Source organism: Porcisia hertigi, chromosome 15, assembly GCF_017918235.1.
Source record: "Porcisia hertigi strain C119 chromosome 15, whole genome shotgun sequence".
Classification (NCBI taxonomy): Eukaryota; Euglenozoa; class Kinetoplastea; order Trypanosomatida; family Trypanosomatidae; genus Porcisia; species Porcisia hertigi.
The window spans coordinates 397,501-415,347 of record NC_090574.1 but is presented as its reverse complement, the minus strand read 5'-3'; the positions used below and the strand labels follow the sequence as shown (position 1 = coordinate 415,347).

Below are 17,847 nucleotides of genomic sequence, written 5' to 3'. Positions count from 1 at the left end.
TCGTGCGTCAGCACTGCATCCCAAGGCCGTGGTGCGTGGCAAAGATGGGCGGTGGCGCACTGTCTCTACTGACCAAGGTGCAGATGCTCGTACGTCTACCGCAACTGCCTCCAGCCAGCCGCCGTCGAAAGAGACGCACGGGCGAATGCTGTTTGTCCCCCTCGACACCTATCACTTCCTTCTCACCTACCATGACGTGGACTTGGCGGGGCAGCTAGACAGAAACTGCGACAAGCACACCGCGGTGACGGTGGCGGAGCGCCTCTCCGCTGACTCCCCTGGCCGCCGACCCCCACGCAGCGGCATCTGTGTAGTGCGACGTCTAGAGGGTGAACTGCGAGGTGTCGACACGGCATCATCATTCACCACGGCCGCACCTGTATCGACGCCATGCCCAACGCTGTCTCACGTTGTGCACGGACTGCCACTGGACGCCTTTGATGGCTGGGTACGCGACTATACCGTCTATGGCTTGCGGTGCAACGAAGCGGTCCTGCGTGCTGCGTGGGAAGACAAAACGTGCGAACGCGGTTGGGGTGCGTCGCCAGTGCCGATGGGCGCTATGATGGAAACGGAACAGTCGGCGGCATCTGCGCGCAAAGCGGTGAGCAGCGACAGTCTTTGCGACAACCCCGATGACGTCGACCTCGCTGTCCTACACGAAAGCTGCAGCGAGGATGCGGCCGTCGATGGAGCGGCGGCGGCGGAGGGGGCGGGGGCGGCGAAGGAAACAAGGGCAAGAAGCGGAGAGGAGGCAGTCACGCGCGCATCTGGTGATGCAGAGCCAGCGGCGATGGTGTCCCCCTCACTGGACCGACTGAACTGCAGTAGCACGACTTCTTCGGGGATCACTGCATTTACTCCATCAGCCTCCATCGAACGCAGTGGGAACAAAAACAGTTTGGGTGGCGTAGAGGTAACAACAGAAGTGGCAGAGCGAGAGAGCGGCGGAGTGCCAGACACAATATCGGTTTCACAGATGTCCACTCGCTCGCAGATGCAGCAGAAAAACGTGCTTTGGGACGAAGAGCGGGCGCCCGCCGAGCGGGCGGCAGAGCAACTGCGGCACCGCTTCCTCGTCTCCGACAGCGCACAGCATGCTATCTGGGCATTGGAGGTGTGCCTGCCCGCCATGGAGGTGCGCGCGTTATCACCTGCGGAATTCTACGCTTCAGAGATCGAAGATGGTCATGCAAGGGGGGAGCCAGAAGCACCGATACAGGGTGAAAATGGAGAAGAGGGTGCTATGGATGCACCGCCGCTGGAGCTAGCCCTTCCTCGCAAGAGGTCAGCCGTCACAGCCGCGCAGGGCGGGATAATGCCCTCAAGTCACCGAGGGTCGGCAACAGGCTCATACCGTGTCCATGCATCGCGCTTGCGTTCTCCATCACCAACAAATCCATCAACGCCCAGCGCGACTGGTGACGCAGACGACCGAGGGAACTCTCCACATGCCGGCGGTGATGAGCGCCGCTGCACCACGTCAGTGAGGACCCAATCCACAGCCGTAAGCTGTAGTAGTACACAACACCTCGGCCGCCCAGCGTCCTCAGCGAGTCGCTCACTTGCCATGGCAGAGGCAACTACCACACCGCTGATAGGTGGCGGGCGCGGCTTCGTCGATGGACACTTTAGTCTGGCGCGTTTCTGTTCACCCGGGGCCCTGTGCTGGCGCATTGACGAGGAGGAGGAGGACGACGACGACGAGAAGGGCCATACCCACCATGGGATGGTGGTGGAGTCTGAGGAGATTCATGGACGACGGGCGCGATTGTCCGTTCAGCACCGCCGTGATGACCCCATCGCAGATGCTGCCCGTCGTCGCCACTGCACGGTTCTCTTCATAAGCGACATGGGCAACTGCGCGATTCGGTACGCCGACTTTGGAAATCGGCTCGTGCGCACCATCACGGGCGTGAACGGCGTTCCAGGCTACCGAGACGGCAGTTGCATGTCGTCTATGCTGCGCGGGGCGACGGCGCTGGCGTGGTGCTCCGCTGGGTTAATCTTCACGGATGGGGCAAACAACGTCGTGCGGCTCATCACGGACATCGGCGGGCGTCGAAAGTCGAGAGAGAAGCGCGACAGCGGTGAGGACACACCCGAAACAGCGGCCGACGACTCATCAGCGTGCTGCGCCACACGCGCCACTGCCTCAAAGAGGCGAAGCTCGCGGGAATCAGAAGTCCTCCAAGAATCCGCAACCACAACGGAAGAGCCGCCCTGTGTCGAGGAAAAGCCAGTGGACGAAGAACGTCGCGCTCACCCTTTCATAGCTGAAGAGTCCCAGAACGGTGCGCTGCAAGGGATGCCACCACCATCGGCGTGGAAGCGCAAGAGCCCAGCGGTAGTGGTGCCGCGTGTATGGACGCTGGCAGGCTGCACAAGTAAAACCAGCATTGATCAATCCACAGGGGGGGTGGATGCGAACGTCGCGTCCTACGTCGACTGCGCCGTCCCGTCACGAGCACGTTTTGGTTATATTAGCGATATGGCTCTGTGGACCGACGAGACCGGCGACACGCAAGTGCTGCTAGTCGACCAGACCCATCACGCCCTTCGCATCCTGGACGCACACCGTGGTGTCTCGACCTACGTTGGTCCCCTAGATTACGAGGCGATGAGCACCGTCTCGCCATCGACGGCGAGCACCTCAGCAGCGAACTCGCTGCCACCAGGGCTTGTGTTTCCGTGTTGCCTGACAGTTGGCGCGCTCATCAAGGAGCGATCCCCAGCACTGCTGAGCGCCACGGCCACCGCCACTGCCGCTACCATGATCACCCCCCAGCCTTACCTCTACTCCTCGAGTCCGCTGCTCTTCACAGCAAGCGCGGTAACAAGCGCTGTGTCGATGCTGCTGCCCATATCGCGATGCAGTGCTCCAACGTCCTGTAATCTGCACGAGAACCAGTCTCGAAGTACATCGACAGAGGCGAGAGAAGCGGAGGCGATGTGCCTCAGCAACGTCGACAATGCCACGAAGTTCGACGCTATCCGGGGTGCACTCGAGCTGGGCGTGGCCACCGAAGGTCGCCGCGTCATCGGCGAAGCCGCCACGCCCTCCCTCAAACACCTAGTGGTGTGCTGGGGTGAGGATGAGGCCACCGACGACGAGGCGGAGAGCTCTCACGCAGCTCCTCGAAGGTCGAGTGTGGCGAGTGGACAGCAAGCCCTGCAGTATCTTCGGATGCGTTTCCCGTGGTTACTACCACCATCCGTGCCGCTGCTGAGCTCTCGTCTCGTCGCCGCCTGCACCTGCCATGTATCCGGCAAGCGGCGTGGTACCACCGCCCCCACAGCTGGAAGCAAGGCACTCGGCGTGCATAGTCAAACAGGCAGCAATAGCCACAGCGCTCATATACAGGAAGGAGCACATCCTGACGGTGTCGACGGGATACGGCGAGGTGTGACCACGACGGGGCGGCCTCTGCCGCAACAGCAGCGACTTCTCTTTCAAGACCCTACGCGTCACTCTCCGATGGCCACGTGCCGATACACATCAGCCACGGCACCAGCAGCGGCAGCGGCGAAAGAGGTGGTGACGGCCTCCCTCAACACCCACAGCCGTGACGTCGGTGGCGACGGTGCGGCCCCAGTCGATCGACCTGAAGTTGGCGGGGGCAGGAGCAGCAGCAGCAGCAGCAAACGCAGCAACCCCTATCGCGCATCATCGCCGCTGAGCCCCAACGACAATCTCAAGACGGTGGAGGGGGAAGAAGGCGAGCAGGTGACTCCCGGTGGTGATGTGGGCGGTGGCCGCCGCCCGGTGGCGAAGTGGCTGCCACCTCCGCTAAAGAGTGTTTCTCGCTCCCCGAGCAACACAAGAGGGCAGCAGCAGCAGCAGCAGGAGGAGAAGTCCCATGCCGACCTCGCAGGGTCTCCCTCGAACGGGACTGCAGCGACCTACGCTGGGCAATTCCAAGAGTGGTCATCAGAGCAGCGCCAGAAGCGGTTGCGCAGCACCCTCGAGAACTCGGACTCTACGAGTATGTTGGACACGAGCCCAGGTGGAACACCGCCAGTACTGGACGGGCGACGGCAGCAGATGGAAGGGGATGGGAGACACGGCTTTTCTCCACGGGGGCCCCAATCGGCGAAGTGTGGGTCGCTGGAGCAGACGGACTTGTTGCTCACACCGTCGTCGGCACGCTCACCACGCGCACACCCTACATCGTCAAACAAATTGAGCTCTCGCGGCAGCCCACCGCTGACACCACGAGCGATGGTAGCGCACCAACTCATGCAGCGTCGTCGCTCCAGCCGAAGCAACACTGCCCCACATGTGAGGTCGGTGGAACGGGAGGCGAGCGGCTCTACTAGTGGCCCAAGGACCGCCGTCGTGGATGCCCATGGTGTGTGCCCGCCACCACCACAGACGAAGCGAAAGGACGGCTCAGTGGTCGGTGCCGCATCTGCGGAGCCGCCGCGAGTACCAGCTGTTCCTGATCGCCGCACAGTACAGCCGTGTCGCGCAGATGCGCACTTGCACGATGTTTACGATATGGCAGTGCGTCAACTGTTCCGTATCTACGACTATCTGGCGAAAAAAGTCGTCACAACGAAAGCAGCAGCGAGTCGAAACTGTAACAACGAAGGATCGCCGTGGGCCACCCATCAGCCCCACCAGGTGGTGCAGTACTCTATGTCCTTTGCAGCCTTCCTACGATTCTTTGTGCTCACTGGATATGGGGACTACCTTTCCGAGGTGGCCGCTGCGGCGGTGGACGCGCACGGCAAAGACGACGTCGACCCTCGCGCAGCGGCCCGTGTCCACAGCGCGCCCTCACCGATGTCGATGCTGTGCCGGCTTACCCAAGTGCAGCCAGGCGGGGGCGGCGGCGACAATGCACCACAATGGAGAAGCGCATGCAGGAAACCGGGGATTGCCCATCCCAAACCCTCTCTCCCCCCCAACGTAATGGTGGTACCGCTGGCTACCACGGACCTTCGCGCAATCGCTGCGGCGCTCTATGCGTGCGGTGTGCGCCAAAAAGGCTACCACACCGTAACGCAGATGGACTTCCAGTCTTTTCGAAGGGTCGCTCTGCTGCTCTACACATGGGCACGTACGGCACGTTGCGCGGAGACGGCGAAGCGAGCCAACACAACTGACGATGTCGCAGTTGAATGCGGACGAGGTAGTGGGCACCGCAAGACGGGCGGCCAAAACAGCGCGGGGGGAGGCAGCAGGCGGTGCCCAACGAGGGGGGGAACAACGGTCGCTGCGTTTGCCTACGTGGACGCCGTTCCTTCCTTGGACGCGCTTTCGTCAAGCGAAGTGGTGGCAGCCTACACGGAGGTGTACGAGCGCGCCGTACGCTGCATCCCTGCCCTGGCAATGTCGTATGGTCGAGAGGCCACGAACAAAGGGGATGAGGATGACGACGGCGAGGCGAGAGCGGTTGACAGGGCCAAGGAGCGTAGCGATGAGATACAGCACGATCGCCAGGTGAATGCGATGTGCGCTGCGGACAGCGTTGCGGCACCTCCCTCTGAAGTGGGCGCCGGATCACGAGGCGTCGATAGAGAATTGGTGGACCTCGACGAGGCCGCAACCCCACCTCTGTCACCCATTGCCGCCACGGCAGTTGCTGGTGACGTGTCCTGCCTCGCCATAGACGGCAACGCTGTAGTCAAGAGTCGAAAATACGCGGTGATGGAGACGCCATCGACCTTGGGGAACGCCGATGATGCGACGAACCTCTTTCCAACTGGTCGACTGACGCCCTGTGAGACCCTTGCCCTCGATGCGCTTCTCCGCCTCCTGCAGAGCAACGAAGCAACGTTCGCACAGCTCTTCGAGGCGTACAGCGTGCCGATCACGGTGCACCGCTCACCACAGTACGAGTCTCCGTCGTCTGCCGCCGCGGCTGCCTCTGCCTCAGCCTCAAACACATGCTCTGTGCTCATGTGTAGCCCTGAAGCCTCGCTGGTCCTCCGAGACGGCAGGGAAGCAGCGGTGCGGCGACAGCGGCGCGCATCAGCAACGTTTGTGGCTCCCACGGCTAGCGGCACATCGTCCGTACCCGTAGCCCCTCCGGTGATCGCGCACCGCGATCACCGGACCGGGGCCAGCGCTCACGGCATGCCATCTACAATGCCCGGTCTCGCAAAAACAGTGGCGGGAGTAGACGTCGAACATGGTTCAGCGGCACTGTCTGGGATCTCGACCACTCAGCAAGATGTATCGTGGAAGGTGCGACAGCTTTGCACGATGAGCGCGGCAGAGAGCAAAGACATCTACGAGCGCACGAGTCATGTTCTACGTGTGGTGACCTTCAAACTTTTTGTAGAACTCTGGCGTACACTGGACGTGTTCCCGTCGCTGATGCGCAAGGGTGCGATGGAGCAGGCGTTCTACGACGCGCTCACCACACCGATGCTCCGGGGCTCAAAGCCACCGCAGCCAGGGTGCACCTCGGGGGCGCCCATGCCTCAAGGACAATTGCAACCTCCCCTGAATCGCCCTGGTGCCCTAGCGCACAGGCACGTTATTGAGCTGTTGTGTGCACATGGCGGGCTTCCCTACGCCTGCTTCGTCGAGTCCTTTGTCCGTGTGGCCCTCACCGTGTTCTCTCATGAGGTGGATCGGATCGCCTATCCAACCGCCACGGCGAAGACAGCTGGGTTGATGCAATGGTGCAACAAGCAGGTCACTCTCGGTTTGGTGGCAAAGCGAGTGCAGCAGCAACACAGCGCCGTGGCAACCGGGAGACATGACTCAAACAAGAGGTCCTCCTCGATGATATCAATGGACGCGACACCGGGACTTTTCTCTGCAACACCGGCGACACGCACAGCGCGAGTCGCCGGTGCCTTTCCAAATCAGTTGCGGCTCTTTCGTCTACCACCAGCAGCGAAGACGCGGTGAGGGATTGCCGGAAGAGGGAGGGAAGGAGGGAGGGAAGGGGAGGGAGAGATGAACGGTTGGAGGGTGAAGAGGTCAAGGTGTAAACAGCAAGGCGGTCTTACCTATCCAGATGTGCTGTCCTTTTTTCTTGCCTCTCAACACTCGCTGACGAACCCCCTCCCCCTCCCCCGCCCCGATCTCCTCTCTCATGCATGCAGTATTACGCTCGTTGCCGCACGCAACTGTGTGCGTGTGTGTACACACATCTAGAGAGTTGGACATACCAATGTGTCTTCTCAGCGTGTACTCTCCATTTCGGAAGCACCCGCCCCCTCCTCGCCCCCCTCCCTCCTCTCCCACAAAAAAAAAAATGGGGACTGTGGGACATGATGCTCTCCCGCACCATCACTACTACTACTCGTCTCTTCCATCCACTCTGTGGGAATGGCGGTGTCCATCCACCTGACGCGGGGGGGAGGGGAGTGGAGGGGGGGGGCACCATATCGGGTAGGTGTGGTACGCTGGCTCACCCGTCTCTATGGGCCCTGTTTGAGTGTGTGGATGGGAAGGGAGGGGAGGGGAGGGGAGGGGAGGGAGAAGAAGAGGGGTGTGATGGAAAGTGGCATCCGTACGATTGGACACTTTCGAGATGGGTTAGTCCCGATGGAAGCCTCCCTCATGAATGATGCAGGGACACGCACACGTGGTCTTGCTGACAACTGCATCAAACCGTTCTTTGTTGTGCATGTGTGTGTGTGTGTGTGTGTGTGTGTTTTGAAACACCCTTTCTTCTCCACCTCTCCTCTGCCTTTTGTGTGACTGTCTAATGTGTTGCGCCGCTTTTCACCGGACGCATGTATCCATACTAGCATGCATCTCAGTCCACGTGCCGCTCCTATTCCTCTTGCGCCTCCCACACACACGCCGTTACCGTGGTGTGAGCGACCCCATGCCGACACAGTCGCCTTCGATGGTCAATGTGGCCTCGCGCATACACCGCCAAGTGTCCCGCATCGACCTTCAGACGGCCGAGAAGCTGTTCCCGCGGGAGCAACGGCTGCAGTGGCCCACCGGCTACCTTCCAGCGAGTGGTGTCGCGCACCTCCTCCACCCGGACGGCGTCCCTTTTCACGAGGTACTGGAGTGCTACATGGATATAAAACGAGATGGGCGGCACGAACTGCAGCGCGACTTTGCGTCTGACTACACACTATGGAACCGTTGCTCTCTTGAAGAGTTTGTGCGCCGTCTCGGCTCCCATCGGCGGCGGCACTTCACACGGCTGACCGCGCGCGATCGCCTCGTGCATGATGCCAGCGTACGAGAGGTATTCCAGCTAGCGCCGTACCTCCCACCCGCGCCGCCCGCCGTCATGAGCAGCCTTTCATCACGCGGGCGAGCGACGCCTCCGTCACAAGCGCCCATCGCCGCAGCAACGAGCCCGACTGCTGCCGATGAGAGGGAGAGGGCGGCATACCATCACTTCCAATCGTACGCGGCAACGCAGGAATACGCGATGCTGCCCGTGCAAGGCGTTCGCTCACCTCAGCAGCGTGTGCGGTTCTCAGTGTTCCCACAAATTCGAAATGTCCTCCATACCGACTTCGACTCCATGACAGCCTTGCGTGCGCTGAACCTCTACAGCGAAGATGGAATCATGTACACGCGAGAGCTGGTGCAAACAATTGCCCTCTACGTTCAGCGGCGGCTAGAGGAGATTCTCGAGGCAGAAGCGGTGTTCCTGCGCTTTGCATCGAAGGCGACCGCGCCGTCATCGGTGCCACTGCCAACCTTTGCGTCGGAGTCCCCCGTTATTGTTTTCTTTGGCAACGGCCGCTTAGCGTGGATGCTCAACGAGAGCGGTCTATTTCCCAGGACGGTTCGCGCAGTGCAGCTTCCACGGCAAGAGGTGCAGCGCAGTCGACGGCGCACGCATCTGCTGCAGCAACAGGAAACGCTCGAGAATGACTTTGCCTTTCACAAAAGCTTCACGACTATCTTCCCCTGCGAAACACTCTCCGTCGGGGACGCACTTCGCAAGTACAAGCCAGCGATTGCATTGGTCGAGCCCCACGTGGACCGGGACTACATCTCTGACATCCGCGGCTACTACAGCGTACGAGAAGTATTGTTGATGGGGCCCATCGACTCCCCCGCCATGGGCAGCTTTTCTTTCCCGTTTCTGACCTTTGGCGTCACACCTGGGCCGACGACGTACTGGGTGTACAACGACAACCTCCAAAAGGTGAAGGTCTCGGCGCGAGTCCAGATGCCGATGGACGCGCCGTACAAAGCCCAGGGGTATGAGCGGCACTACGTCGACGACATCTCCGCTTACTTGATCTCGCCCAACGACTGCTCTGCTATCGGTGGGCAGTTCCGCTGCCTCGCCTTCCGTCGTGTGCGGCCGCCAGTCCTGAAACAGGCGAACACAGCAGCGGAGACCACACCGCAGTCGTCAAACGAGGAGGGTGACGCCGCTGCCACGGAAGGGGGTGAGATTGTATCGCGAAGTGGCCGCGGCTCCTCTGAGAGTTCTGGGATGAGTTAGACACACACACACACACACAGGCGGCAGCTTCTAACAAACGTGCTCCTCCATGTGCGCCTTTTTTGCGCATGATATAAACCTTTTCACCTCCTCTCCCAACGGCGTCACAGCCCTCTTTACGCGGGGGAGGGGGGGGGCTCCAAGTTTTTTTTGTTTTTCACAACGACGCTATCGACGCATCAACGCAGCACTATCAACACCCCCACAGACACAAACGAGCAACGTAGCCCCCACCCCCTGCCTCGCTTTTCCACCTCCCACCCCCGTGAAGGGTGACCCGCACCCACGTCGTGTCTTATGCAAGTCATGCCCCTGCCCCCTCTCCCTCTCCTTTGTGGGGTATCCTTGTGCGCATGCGTCACACCCAACAGGTTCACAACACTGAGCTTTACTCTCGTCTCCCTCTCTCTCTTATACTTCTCCTCTGCCCTCTCCTGCCCCCCCCCCTTTCCACAACTCAACAGTGCCTCCACCCTAGCTACTTCGCTAGTGAGTCAACCAAAGAAGGAAAAATCTCTTCTCGTTGGTGTTATTCCCTGCACGCCCCCACACCCCCCCCTCTCTCTCTATCCCACCCACACACACACACATACCACCACCACCACCACCACCGCTACGACCTCTCGGGGTTTTCTTTTTTTTTTACGTGAGTGCGCTATTATTCCATTCCCGTGTCATTGTTTTTTTTGTGTGTTTTTGGCGTGTGTTCATGACTCTGTCGAGGCAGTTCGGCACCACAGAAAGACCACCAGGCTGAGTCAGGTTTCTCGTCATTCCCGCTCCCCTCCCCCTCCTTTCCCCTCCCTCCCTCCTTCCTCCTCCGCCATTGCTCTTCTTTTACAGGGGGGATCGTTGTTATTGTTATCATTTTTTAGTGTATGTATCCAATCTGAACGTCTGGGGGGAGCCCATCGAGTGTCCACCGATACCCACCGACGTCCCGAACTCTCAGCGAAACACATACACGCGTCCACTGCTGCCTTCTCCGACTCCTTGTCACTTCACATTTGATTTGTTTGATCGTTTTTTTGCCCCCTCACCTCCATCCTATTCTCCATTCCCCCTCGTCCCCCACCGCTGCCAACCACCACCACCACCCCAACACTAAATATATATATATATATATATTTGTTGTTCGTACTCGTGTGTGCTAGCTGCTCTTGGTCTCATCTTTCCTTCCCTGTCTTTCATCTCTGTCTGTCTCTGCCCCCCCCACCACCACCACCACCCTCTTGTCTCTCCGCCTCTATCTTGGAGAGAGAGACGCAAGATGGGTACGCAAGTGGATCAGGTGCACGACCCACCCGCGGGGACTCCGACGCCCGCGCAGCAGCCACAGTCGGAGTCGACTCTCAAAGACACAAGGGCACCGACGTGCAGCCGCGCAGTGAACTTTACCTGGGAAAACCTCACCTACCGGGTACCCGTCGAAGACAAGGATGGCAACATCACCTACAAGACTCTTCTCTTCAATCTCAGCGGATGTGCCAAGGGTGGGCGCGTGCTGGCCATCATGGGGCCTTCAGGTGCCGGCAAGACGACGCTGATGGGCACGATCACCGGCAAGCTCTTCAACGCCACGGCCCGGCAAGACGGGTGCTGCTTCATGAACAACAACATTTATCAACAGCGTTACAAGCGGCTGGTATCGTATGTGTGCCAGGACGACATTGTCATGGGTAAAGACACTCCGTGGGAGGCCATCCACTTCTCTGCTCGTCTGCGCCTCGGCCTCGACAACGAAACCGCCCGCCGGCGTGTCGCAAACGTCATTGAGCGCCTGTCCCTCACCAAGTGCCAAGACACAATTCTGGGCATTCCCGGTATACTGAAGGGCGTCTCTGGTGGCGAACGCAAGCGCGCCAACATCGGCACGGAGCTCATCACAAACCCGTTTATCATGCTGCTGGATGAGCCAACGACGGGCCTTGACTCTGTGAACGCCGTGCGCGTCGGTCAGCTGCTACAAGATCTAGCCAAGAATGATATGCGTACGGTCATCGCGACAGTGCACTCGCCATCGTCGGAGCTGTTCGACCTCTTCGACGATCTGCTGCTGCTAGCGAAGGGGCATGTCATCTACCACGGGCCTACAGCGGACTCTATTGAGTACTTTGCCTCGCTCGGCTACGACGTACCGCCACACACGAACCCGACGGAGTACTTCATGAACCTGCTGCAGCTGCCGGAGGACATGCTGGCGCAGCTATGGCTCGCCTGGGAAGACTACGTCATGTCCGACGCGGCGAGGGACAACCCGTGCCTCACCCCCATCACCGGTGCCATAACGCTGACCGATGACTACTTGGAGGAGCAGCTGGAGCTGAAAGGAGCCGATTTCTGTCTCCAGTTCTCTGAGCTTCTTAAGCGCTCGTGGCGCATGTACCTGCGCGACCCCAGCAACTTCTATGGCCGTGCCGTGCAGACGACATTCTTCGCCATCTTCATCGGTCTCCTGTTCTTTGATGTGAAGCTGAACCAGCAGGGCGTGCAGGATCGCCAAGGCTCGCTCTACATCACCCTCATGAACAACCTCTTTGGTGCGGCCATGAACGGTATCGCCGCCTTCCCCCCGGAGCGCGCGGTCTTCCTGCAGGAGCAGGCGAACGACGCCTATAACGCGTACATTTACTTCCTCGCGAAGAATGTGGCCGAGTTGCCGTGGCAGATACTCTTCCCAACTGTCTTCGACCTCATCGCGTACTTTATGATTCACTTTTACCGAAGCGCCGGCGCCTTCTTCGTGCACTGGTTTATCCTCGTTCTTCTCGGCAATTTTGGGTACGCCTTCGGTCTGATGTTCGCCACCTTCTTCAAGGAGTCGCAGGCAGCCTTCGCGATGGTGCCGCTCATCCTGCTGCCGCTTCTCATCGTATCGGGCATGTTTGCCAACACGGATCGTCTGTACCCGTACTGGGAGTGGTTGAACTACCTCTCCTTCCCTCGACATGCCTACCTCGGTGTCTTCACGAACGAATTCCAACGCTTGACGGTCATTTGCAACCCTGTCACCACCACGTGTACCTACCCGGACGGGCAGGCGGTGATTGAGTTCATGGGTTTCCAAAACTGGAGGTACTGGCAGAGCTTTATCGCCCTCATTGTATACCAAATCGGACTGCGCATCATCGGCGCTACCTCGCTCTATTACCAGGGCAAACAGCGTCGCGGTAAGCTGCAGTTTGGGAAGAATCTGCGGCATCGTGTCGCCTCGCCGCGCGCCATCGCGTCGGCCCGCAGCAACGATGAGCTGTCCGATATCCAGTCAACACTGGTGGGGTCGATAGCAACACCATCAAACGCGTACCGCACGGAGAACTCCTCCTTTGATCACCCAAACCCCCTCCACCCCAAGTCGGGTGGCCCAGAAAAAAAAAGGAAGACGCTTCCGTCGAGTAAGACGCCAGCGACCCTTCAAGAAGGCCCCATCAACGTAAAGTAAACCAAAAATATATATATCAAGTAGATGTGTATGTGTATGTGTGTGCGGGGAGGTGAGGAGGTGGGGAGGTCGCATCGCACACGAAACTGGTCGTTGCAAAGGCTTTGTGTGTGTGTGTGTGTGTGTGTAAGCGCGCTGGGTGATGGCGTGTAGAGACGCCTTGCGCAGCAGAATCTGGAGGAGGAAAAAAAAAAGAGGCAGACAGATGCAGAAATCGTCGTCCATCATATCGGGCATTCCTCCATGTGATCCTCCCATCTCTCTCCGTTCCCCGGTTTGTTCTCACTTCTTGGTAGAGAAGGAAAGGGAGAAGAGTCACGATGCTCAACCCGCGGCGCGTGTGTCGGGTGCGTAGAAGAAAAGAGAAAAAAAGAGCGGACGCATAATCGAAGCGAGCGAAATAAAGAGAGGGTGGAGGAGGAGGGGGGAGGGGAGGGGAGGGGAGGGGGATATTCACGTCCTTCAACAACAAAAATAAAACGTCGGTCCACGTTTTCATAGGATGTTGGAGCTGGCTGGTTGTGTAGCTGCGTCAATGCCTCCCTCCTCCCTGTTAGTAGACTTTTTCCCGCCCACGCACACACACACACACGCACACACACACGGCGTCTCTGTCAGTCGATCTCTCCTCCTTTTTTGTTTCCTCCCCTTTTATTGTATTCGTTTGTTTATTTCCCTTCGCGAGCGTGTGTGTGTGTGTGTGTGTGTGTGTCGTACCAACGCTTTTCTTGGATCTTACCCCTTCTCCCCTCTCCTCTTTCTCTCAGCGGGGGGGGGGGGCATACATTGCCGTGTGTTTCCTTTGTGGTTTTGTTTCATGCTCTCCACACCACACCACCGCCGCCACCGCCACCACCACCACCCACCCACTCATCCGCTGTGGGAGGTTTTTGCTGCCTCCGTTGTGAAGGCGTGTGTGTATGTATCTTCAATCTCTGCTGACCTCGCCCCAGTGGGGGGACTGTGCTTACCGAGTCAGCAGTCCTCTTCATTTTTTTTTTTTGCATCGAACTCTCCATGTTGCCTCTTGAATATCTTTACCCGTTTTTTTTTCTTTTTGTGTTTTTTATTCCTTCTTCTTCTTGTCGATGTGCTCCACTCTTTTGGTGTTGTCTCATCGGATTTATTCTGAATCAAAGACTGACGCCTTTAGTAGCATATCTGTCTGTGGATGTGGCGGTGTATATATGTGTGTGTGTGTGTGTGTGTGAGGAGGGGGGGAGGGAGGGGGAGACTGCGTGTGTGTCGGACAACGGCAGCTCAGATCCGCCTCCTTCCCTCTCCTGCCCCCCTTCTTGCTGACTTCCACACGGGGGTACACTCGCTTGAGCACGCCATTGACATGAAAGGTGACGGCCATTCATGCCAAAAGAAATTGACAAAGATGAAGAAGATGGAGGCACCGAGAGCTGTGGGGTAAGTAAGTCACGGCCGTCCAGAGATTCTTGATACACCTTGATTTGTGTCGGGTGCATGCATACACTAATTTCTAGTCTTCCACGTGAGTGGAAGACATGCACACACGTAAGCGCACACGACACGTGTCCTTATCAATGCATCGCATTCATCTGAGTCGTATCACTCATACACCCCTGCAAAGCGAAGAGTGGCGGCGGAGGGGTGGATGGGTGCTGCAAATGGGTGGGTCGTCTATTCATGCGTGCGTACATGTTGTCGCGGGTGGATGCTGAGCGAATTGGCTGCTATATAACGTCGCCCCATCTCCGCCATGATCAGCCCACTCCTCTATTCACCACTCCACGCCACCCTCTCATACGAGCACATATGCAGCCGCTGCTAAGAAACTGAGTCCAGAGGGCCGGCCTTTACGTCTCCCCCTCCCTCCCCTTCCCTCCCTCCCTCCCTCTTTTGGCACACCCCCTGAGTGTATCAACTACGCCACACGGGCACACAAGCACAATCACCCAGCAACACTATCCACGATGTCGACTCCAGCAGTAACGTCCGCGTTGGCGGATACAGGGGAGATAAACCTTATCGAGGCCCTCGGCGTCGCTATAGAGGCGGCTGACAAAGGCAGTCATATTCTATGGCAGGGTATCGAAAAATACCGTATGGTGGCGGCGACTGCAGCCACCTTCGACACCACCAACTCGCATGCCGCCAGCGGTGCAGGCCCGTCGGTAGCCGAGACGGAGACCCCAGCGACGAGCGTGATGACGCAATACGCCAGCCAATGTGGCGAGGCCATCACCCGCATTCTTCGCCAGTACTCGGAGGAAGTGCAGCGCGAAAAAACACATCTTCGCTTCGCCTTCTGGACGAAAGCCCTCAACCCCCAGACGCCCCCCTCGGACGACTACACGTGGATAGTTGACCCGATCGACAGCACCACATCGTTCACGCACAGGCTACCCGACTGCTCCATTAGCATCGGACTCACCTATCGCAAACTGCCAGTCCTGGCTGTGGTGTTCACACCCTTCATTAGCTCTGGTGTTCGACTCACTGTAGCGGCTTCGGCGGTGCTGAAGGTCGTACAGCAACAGCAGTCGATGCTCATGTCACAATCTTCTTCAATCCCCGCCACAGCCGGCACTGGACCCCTTGGTGGACTCGGCAAGGCCGCCGCCACGTCGACAGCTACCCCGACACCGCCGCTCCCCTCCTCGGGAGCTCCTGTTTCTTCTCCCGCGACTTCCTCATCGCCCCGAACCACACCTGTCATCACGCACACTACGCCGCGTGTCGTCCCGGAATGCAACGGGGAACTCTATACGGCCATCAGAGGCCTTGGTGCGTTTGTCAATGGGCGACGGATACACGTGAATGCAAAGGCTGCACCAGTCACATCGGTTGTGGTGTTCAACTACCCCGACGACGTGATGCTCTCACCAGCTGAGGCAGCTAGTCCTAACAGCGCAGCCATCCGTCAGCAAAAACATGATGCCGCCGTCGAGTGCAGTGTGGCCATGCGTAGGGAACTGCTGCGCTTGCCGGTAGCGGGGCTACGATGCTATGGAAGCTGCGTGACGACCCTGGCGCAGGTTGCGGCTGGGCGCGTAGATGCATATCTCGAGCCAGCCGCAAAGGCATGGGACGTGTGTGTCGGATCGCTGCTCGTCACGGAAGCCGGTGGTGTTGTATCCAACATGCTCGGCAAGCCGCTCGACATGACACACGACACGACCATCGTAGCTGCAGCAACGCAAGAAATGGCCCAGTTGATGACGGAAAAATCTGTGCGGCACGGCTTTGATCAGTACTGGTTGCTGCGGGGTTGAGTGGACGAGTTCAAAGCGCCGCATTCCTCCCCACCCGTTGTTGTGGTTGTTGTTTACCCCATCCCAGAAACCGCTGTCTATATATATATGCATACATCAAATAGGAAGGGACATGGGAGGCAGAAATATACGTGCACAGAACTGAGACGCATTCGTAGGGGAGAGGGGGGGAGTGGGTGCTGCGTCGAACAGAACTCCACACACACACATGCACATGCACGTGAAAAGAGATGTAATACCTCTGCATCCTGCCATTCTTTACTTGGCAGCCTCCCACACAGAATTTCACGTTGAATCCTGATGCTTTACTATTATGTACTCGACTCTCATCGAGGTGGTTCGCGCCGCCACCACCACCACCACCCCCCCCCGGCCTTTTTCCCTCTACACGGTGGTGCGTCTCAAAAAAAAAAGTCAGAGAGTAGTGACGCTGCCACATGCATGTGCACCACGCACAAATACACGCATTGAGCACACACACAGAGACGGCGGCGGTGGTGAAAGTGAGTGTGATACACGCCCACAATGCCCTTTTATCGTATGGGATTGTCTGATACATGGTTTTTTTTTGGGGGGGGGGGGGACGAGGATTAGAAAGCCATCCACAATGATGCTATGACAGCGGTGGCCCTCCGCCCACCCCTCTCTCTCCCTATTGTTCGCTGCTGCCGCTGCTGCTCTGGCACTATGACGCACGTTTCCTCCCTTCTCTGTCCACATGCCCCCTTCACTCTCCCTCTGCCTCCCTCCCCCCCCTCCCCCCCTTTCGGTGTGTGTGTGTGTGTGTGTGTGTATGTGTGTGACATCCCAGCAGCATAGAAGGCTAGTGAAATACGACTCCTTGGGACACACTGGTGCTGAAGCGCACACGCGCTCAAGAGCCAGTCATCGTGTAGGTCAGCAGAGACATTCTGTTGTTGTTGTTTGTTTGTTTGTTTTTCAGACGTAGCACATCAAGGCCTCTCTGTGCGCCCAATGAGATCCAACACGATGGCGGATGGTGGGATGCCCCCGGAACGCCCCGTGTCTTCGGCGTTGGCGTCCACCTCAGCAGCGCACTCGTCGCCAATACGAGACCGAGGAGGCCCCACCACTACTTTCACCGCGCCCTCCACATCCCCCGTGTTATCGGCGTGGCTTCGGTCGCGCAGCCCGAACGTCTACTTCACGCTTTGCTTCAACTTTCTTGATGGGGCTTTTTACAGTATGTGGGCGGTACAACTCCTTCCCGTCTTTCTGTTTGAAACAACATCGAGCATCACATTTGTGAGCCTCTCGGCAACCGTCTCTGGCGTCGCGCAGCTGCTGGGGGCACTTCTCGCCGGGTGCATAGCCGACCGTCAGCCGCGGCAGCACTCTATTCGAGTAGGGGCCGTCTGCGCCATGGTGGCCCTCGTTGTTTTCGTTTCTGCCTTCTGGACCGTGAGAGTGGAAGTCATCCTCTGCGCGCAGGCACTGTGGGGCCTCTACACGGGCATCATCTCCACCAGTGTGGAGGCGCTCTTCGCCGACAGCGTCCCGCAAGGACACCGCACGAGCATTTACAATGTCAAGTGGATCATCCAGACGGCTTGCTACGTCGTTGGCTACGGCATGGCGGCGCTGCTTTTCTTGATCTGGGGGAACTCGTGGGGTATGCAGCGCGTCCGCGTGGCTATGACGCTCGGCGTGGTGGTACACCCGCTTGCCCTCGTGCCATTGTGTTTCCTACGGGACCGCTACGCTGTGGATGAGGAACACGATACGTTGCGCAGCGATT

At 58.6% G+C, this 17,847-nt stretch overlaps 5 protein-coding genes across 5 annotated transcripts in view; all 5 read left to right on the top strand.

Annotated features, from left to right (window-relative positions):
- Positions 1-145: 145 nt before the first annotated feature.
- Positions 146-6,871, top strand: JKF63_06130 (uncharacterized protein; the record flags this gene model as incomplete). The annotated part of the gene is made up of 1 exon (XM_067902081.1): positions 146-6,871. One exon carries the CDS (start codon positions 146-148, stop codon positions 6,869-6,871), a length of 6,726 nt encoding a protein of 2,241 aa, XP_067758428.1.
- A 928-nt stretch (positions 6,872-7,799) lies between these two features.
- On the top strand, positions 7,800-9,401 carry JKF63_06129 (uncharacterized protein; the record flags this gene model as incomplete). Its single annotated transcript, XM_067902080.1, has 1 exon — positions 7,800-9,401. One exon carries the CDS (start codon positions 7,800-7,802, stop codon positions 9,399-9,401), a length of 1,602 nt encoding a protein of 533 aa, XP_067758427.1.
- A 1,270-nt stretch (positions 9,402-10,671) lies between these two features.
- Positions 10,672-12,843, top strand: JKF63_06128 (uncharacterized protein; the record flags this gene model as incomplete). The annotated part of the gene is made up of 1 exon (XM_067902079.1): positions 10,672-12,843. One exon carries the CDS (start codon positions 10,672-10,674, stop codon positions 12,841-12,843), a length of 2,172 nt encoding a protein of 723 aa, XP_067758426.1.
- Positions 12,844-14,786: 1,943 nt separating this feature from the next.
- JKF63_06127 (uncharacterized protein) lies at positions 14,787-16,088 on the top strand (the record flags this gene model as incomplete). The annotated part of the gene is made up of 1 exon (XM_067902078.1): positions 14,787-16,088. One exon carries the CDS (start codon positions 14,787-14,789, stop codon positions 16,086-16,088), a length of 1,302 nt encoding a protein of 433 aa, XP_067758425.1.
- A 975-nt stretch (positions 16,089-17,063) lies between these two features.
- Positions 17,064-17,847, top strand: part of JKF63_06126 (uncharacterized protein) — a gene marked incomplete at both ends in the record, with an annotated part of 1,911 nt that continues 1,127 nt past the window's right edge. The window contains one exon of the mRNA XM_067902077.1: positions 17,064-17,847. This exon is cut by the window's right edge and continues 1,127 nt beyond it. Within this exon, the coding sequence (XP_067758424.1) occupies positions 17,064-17,847 (784 nt within the window).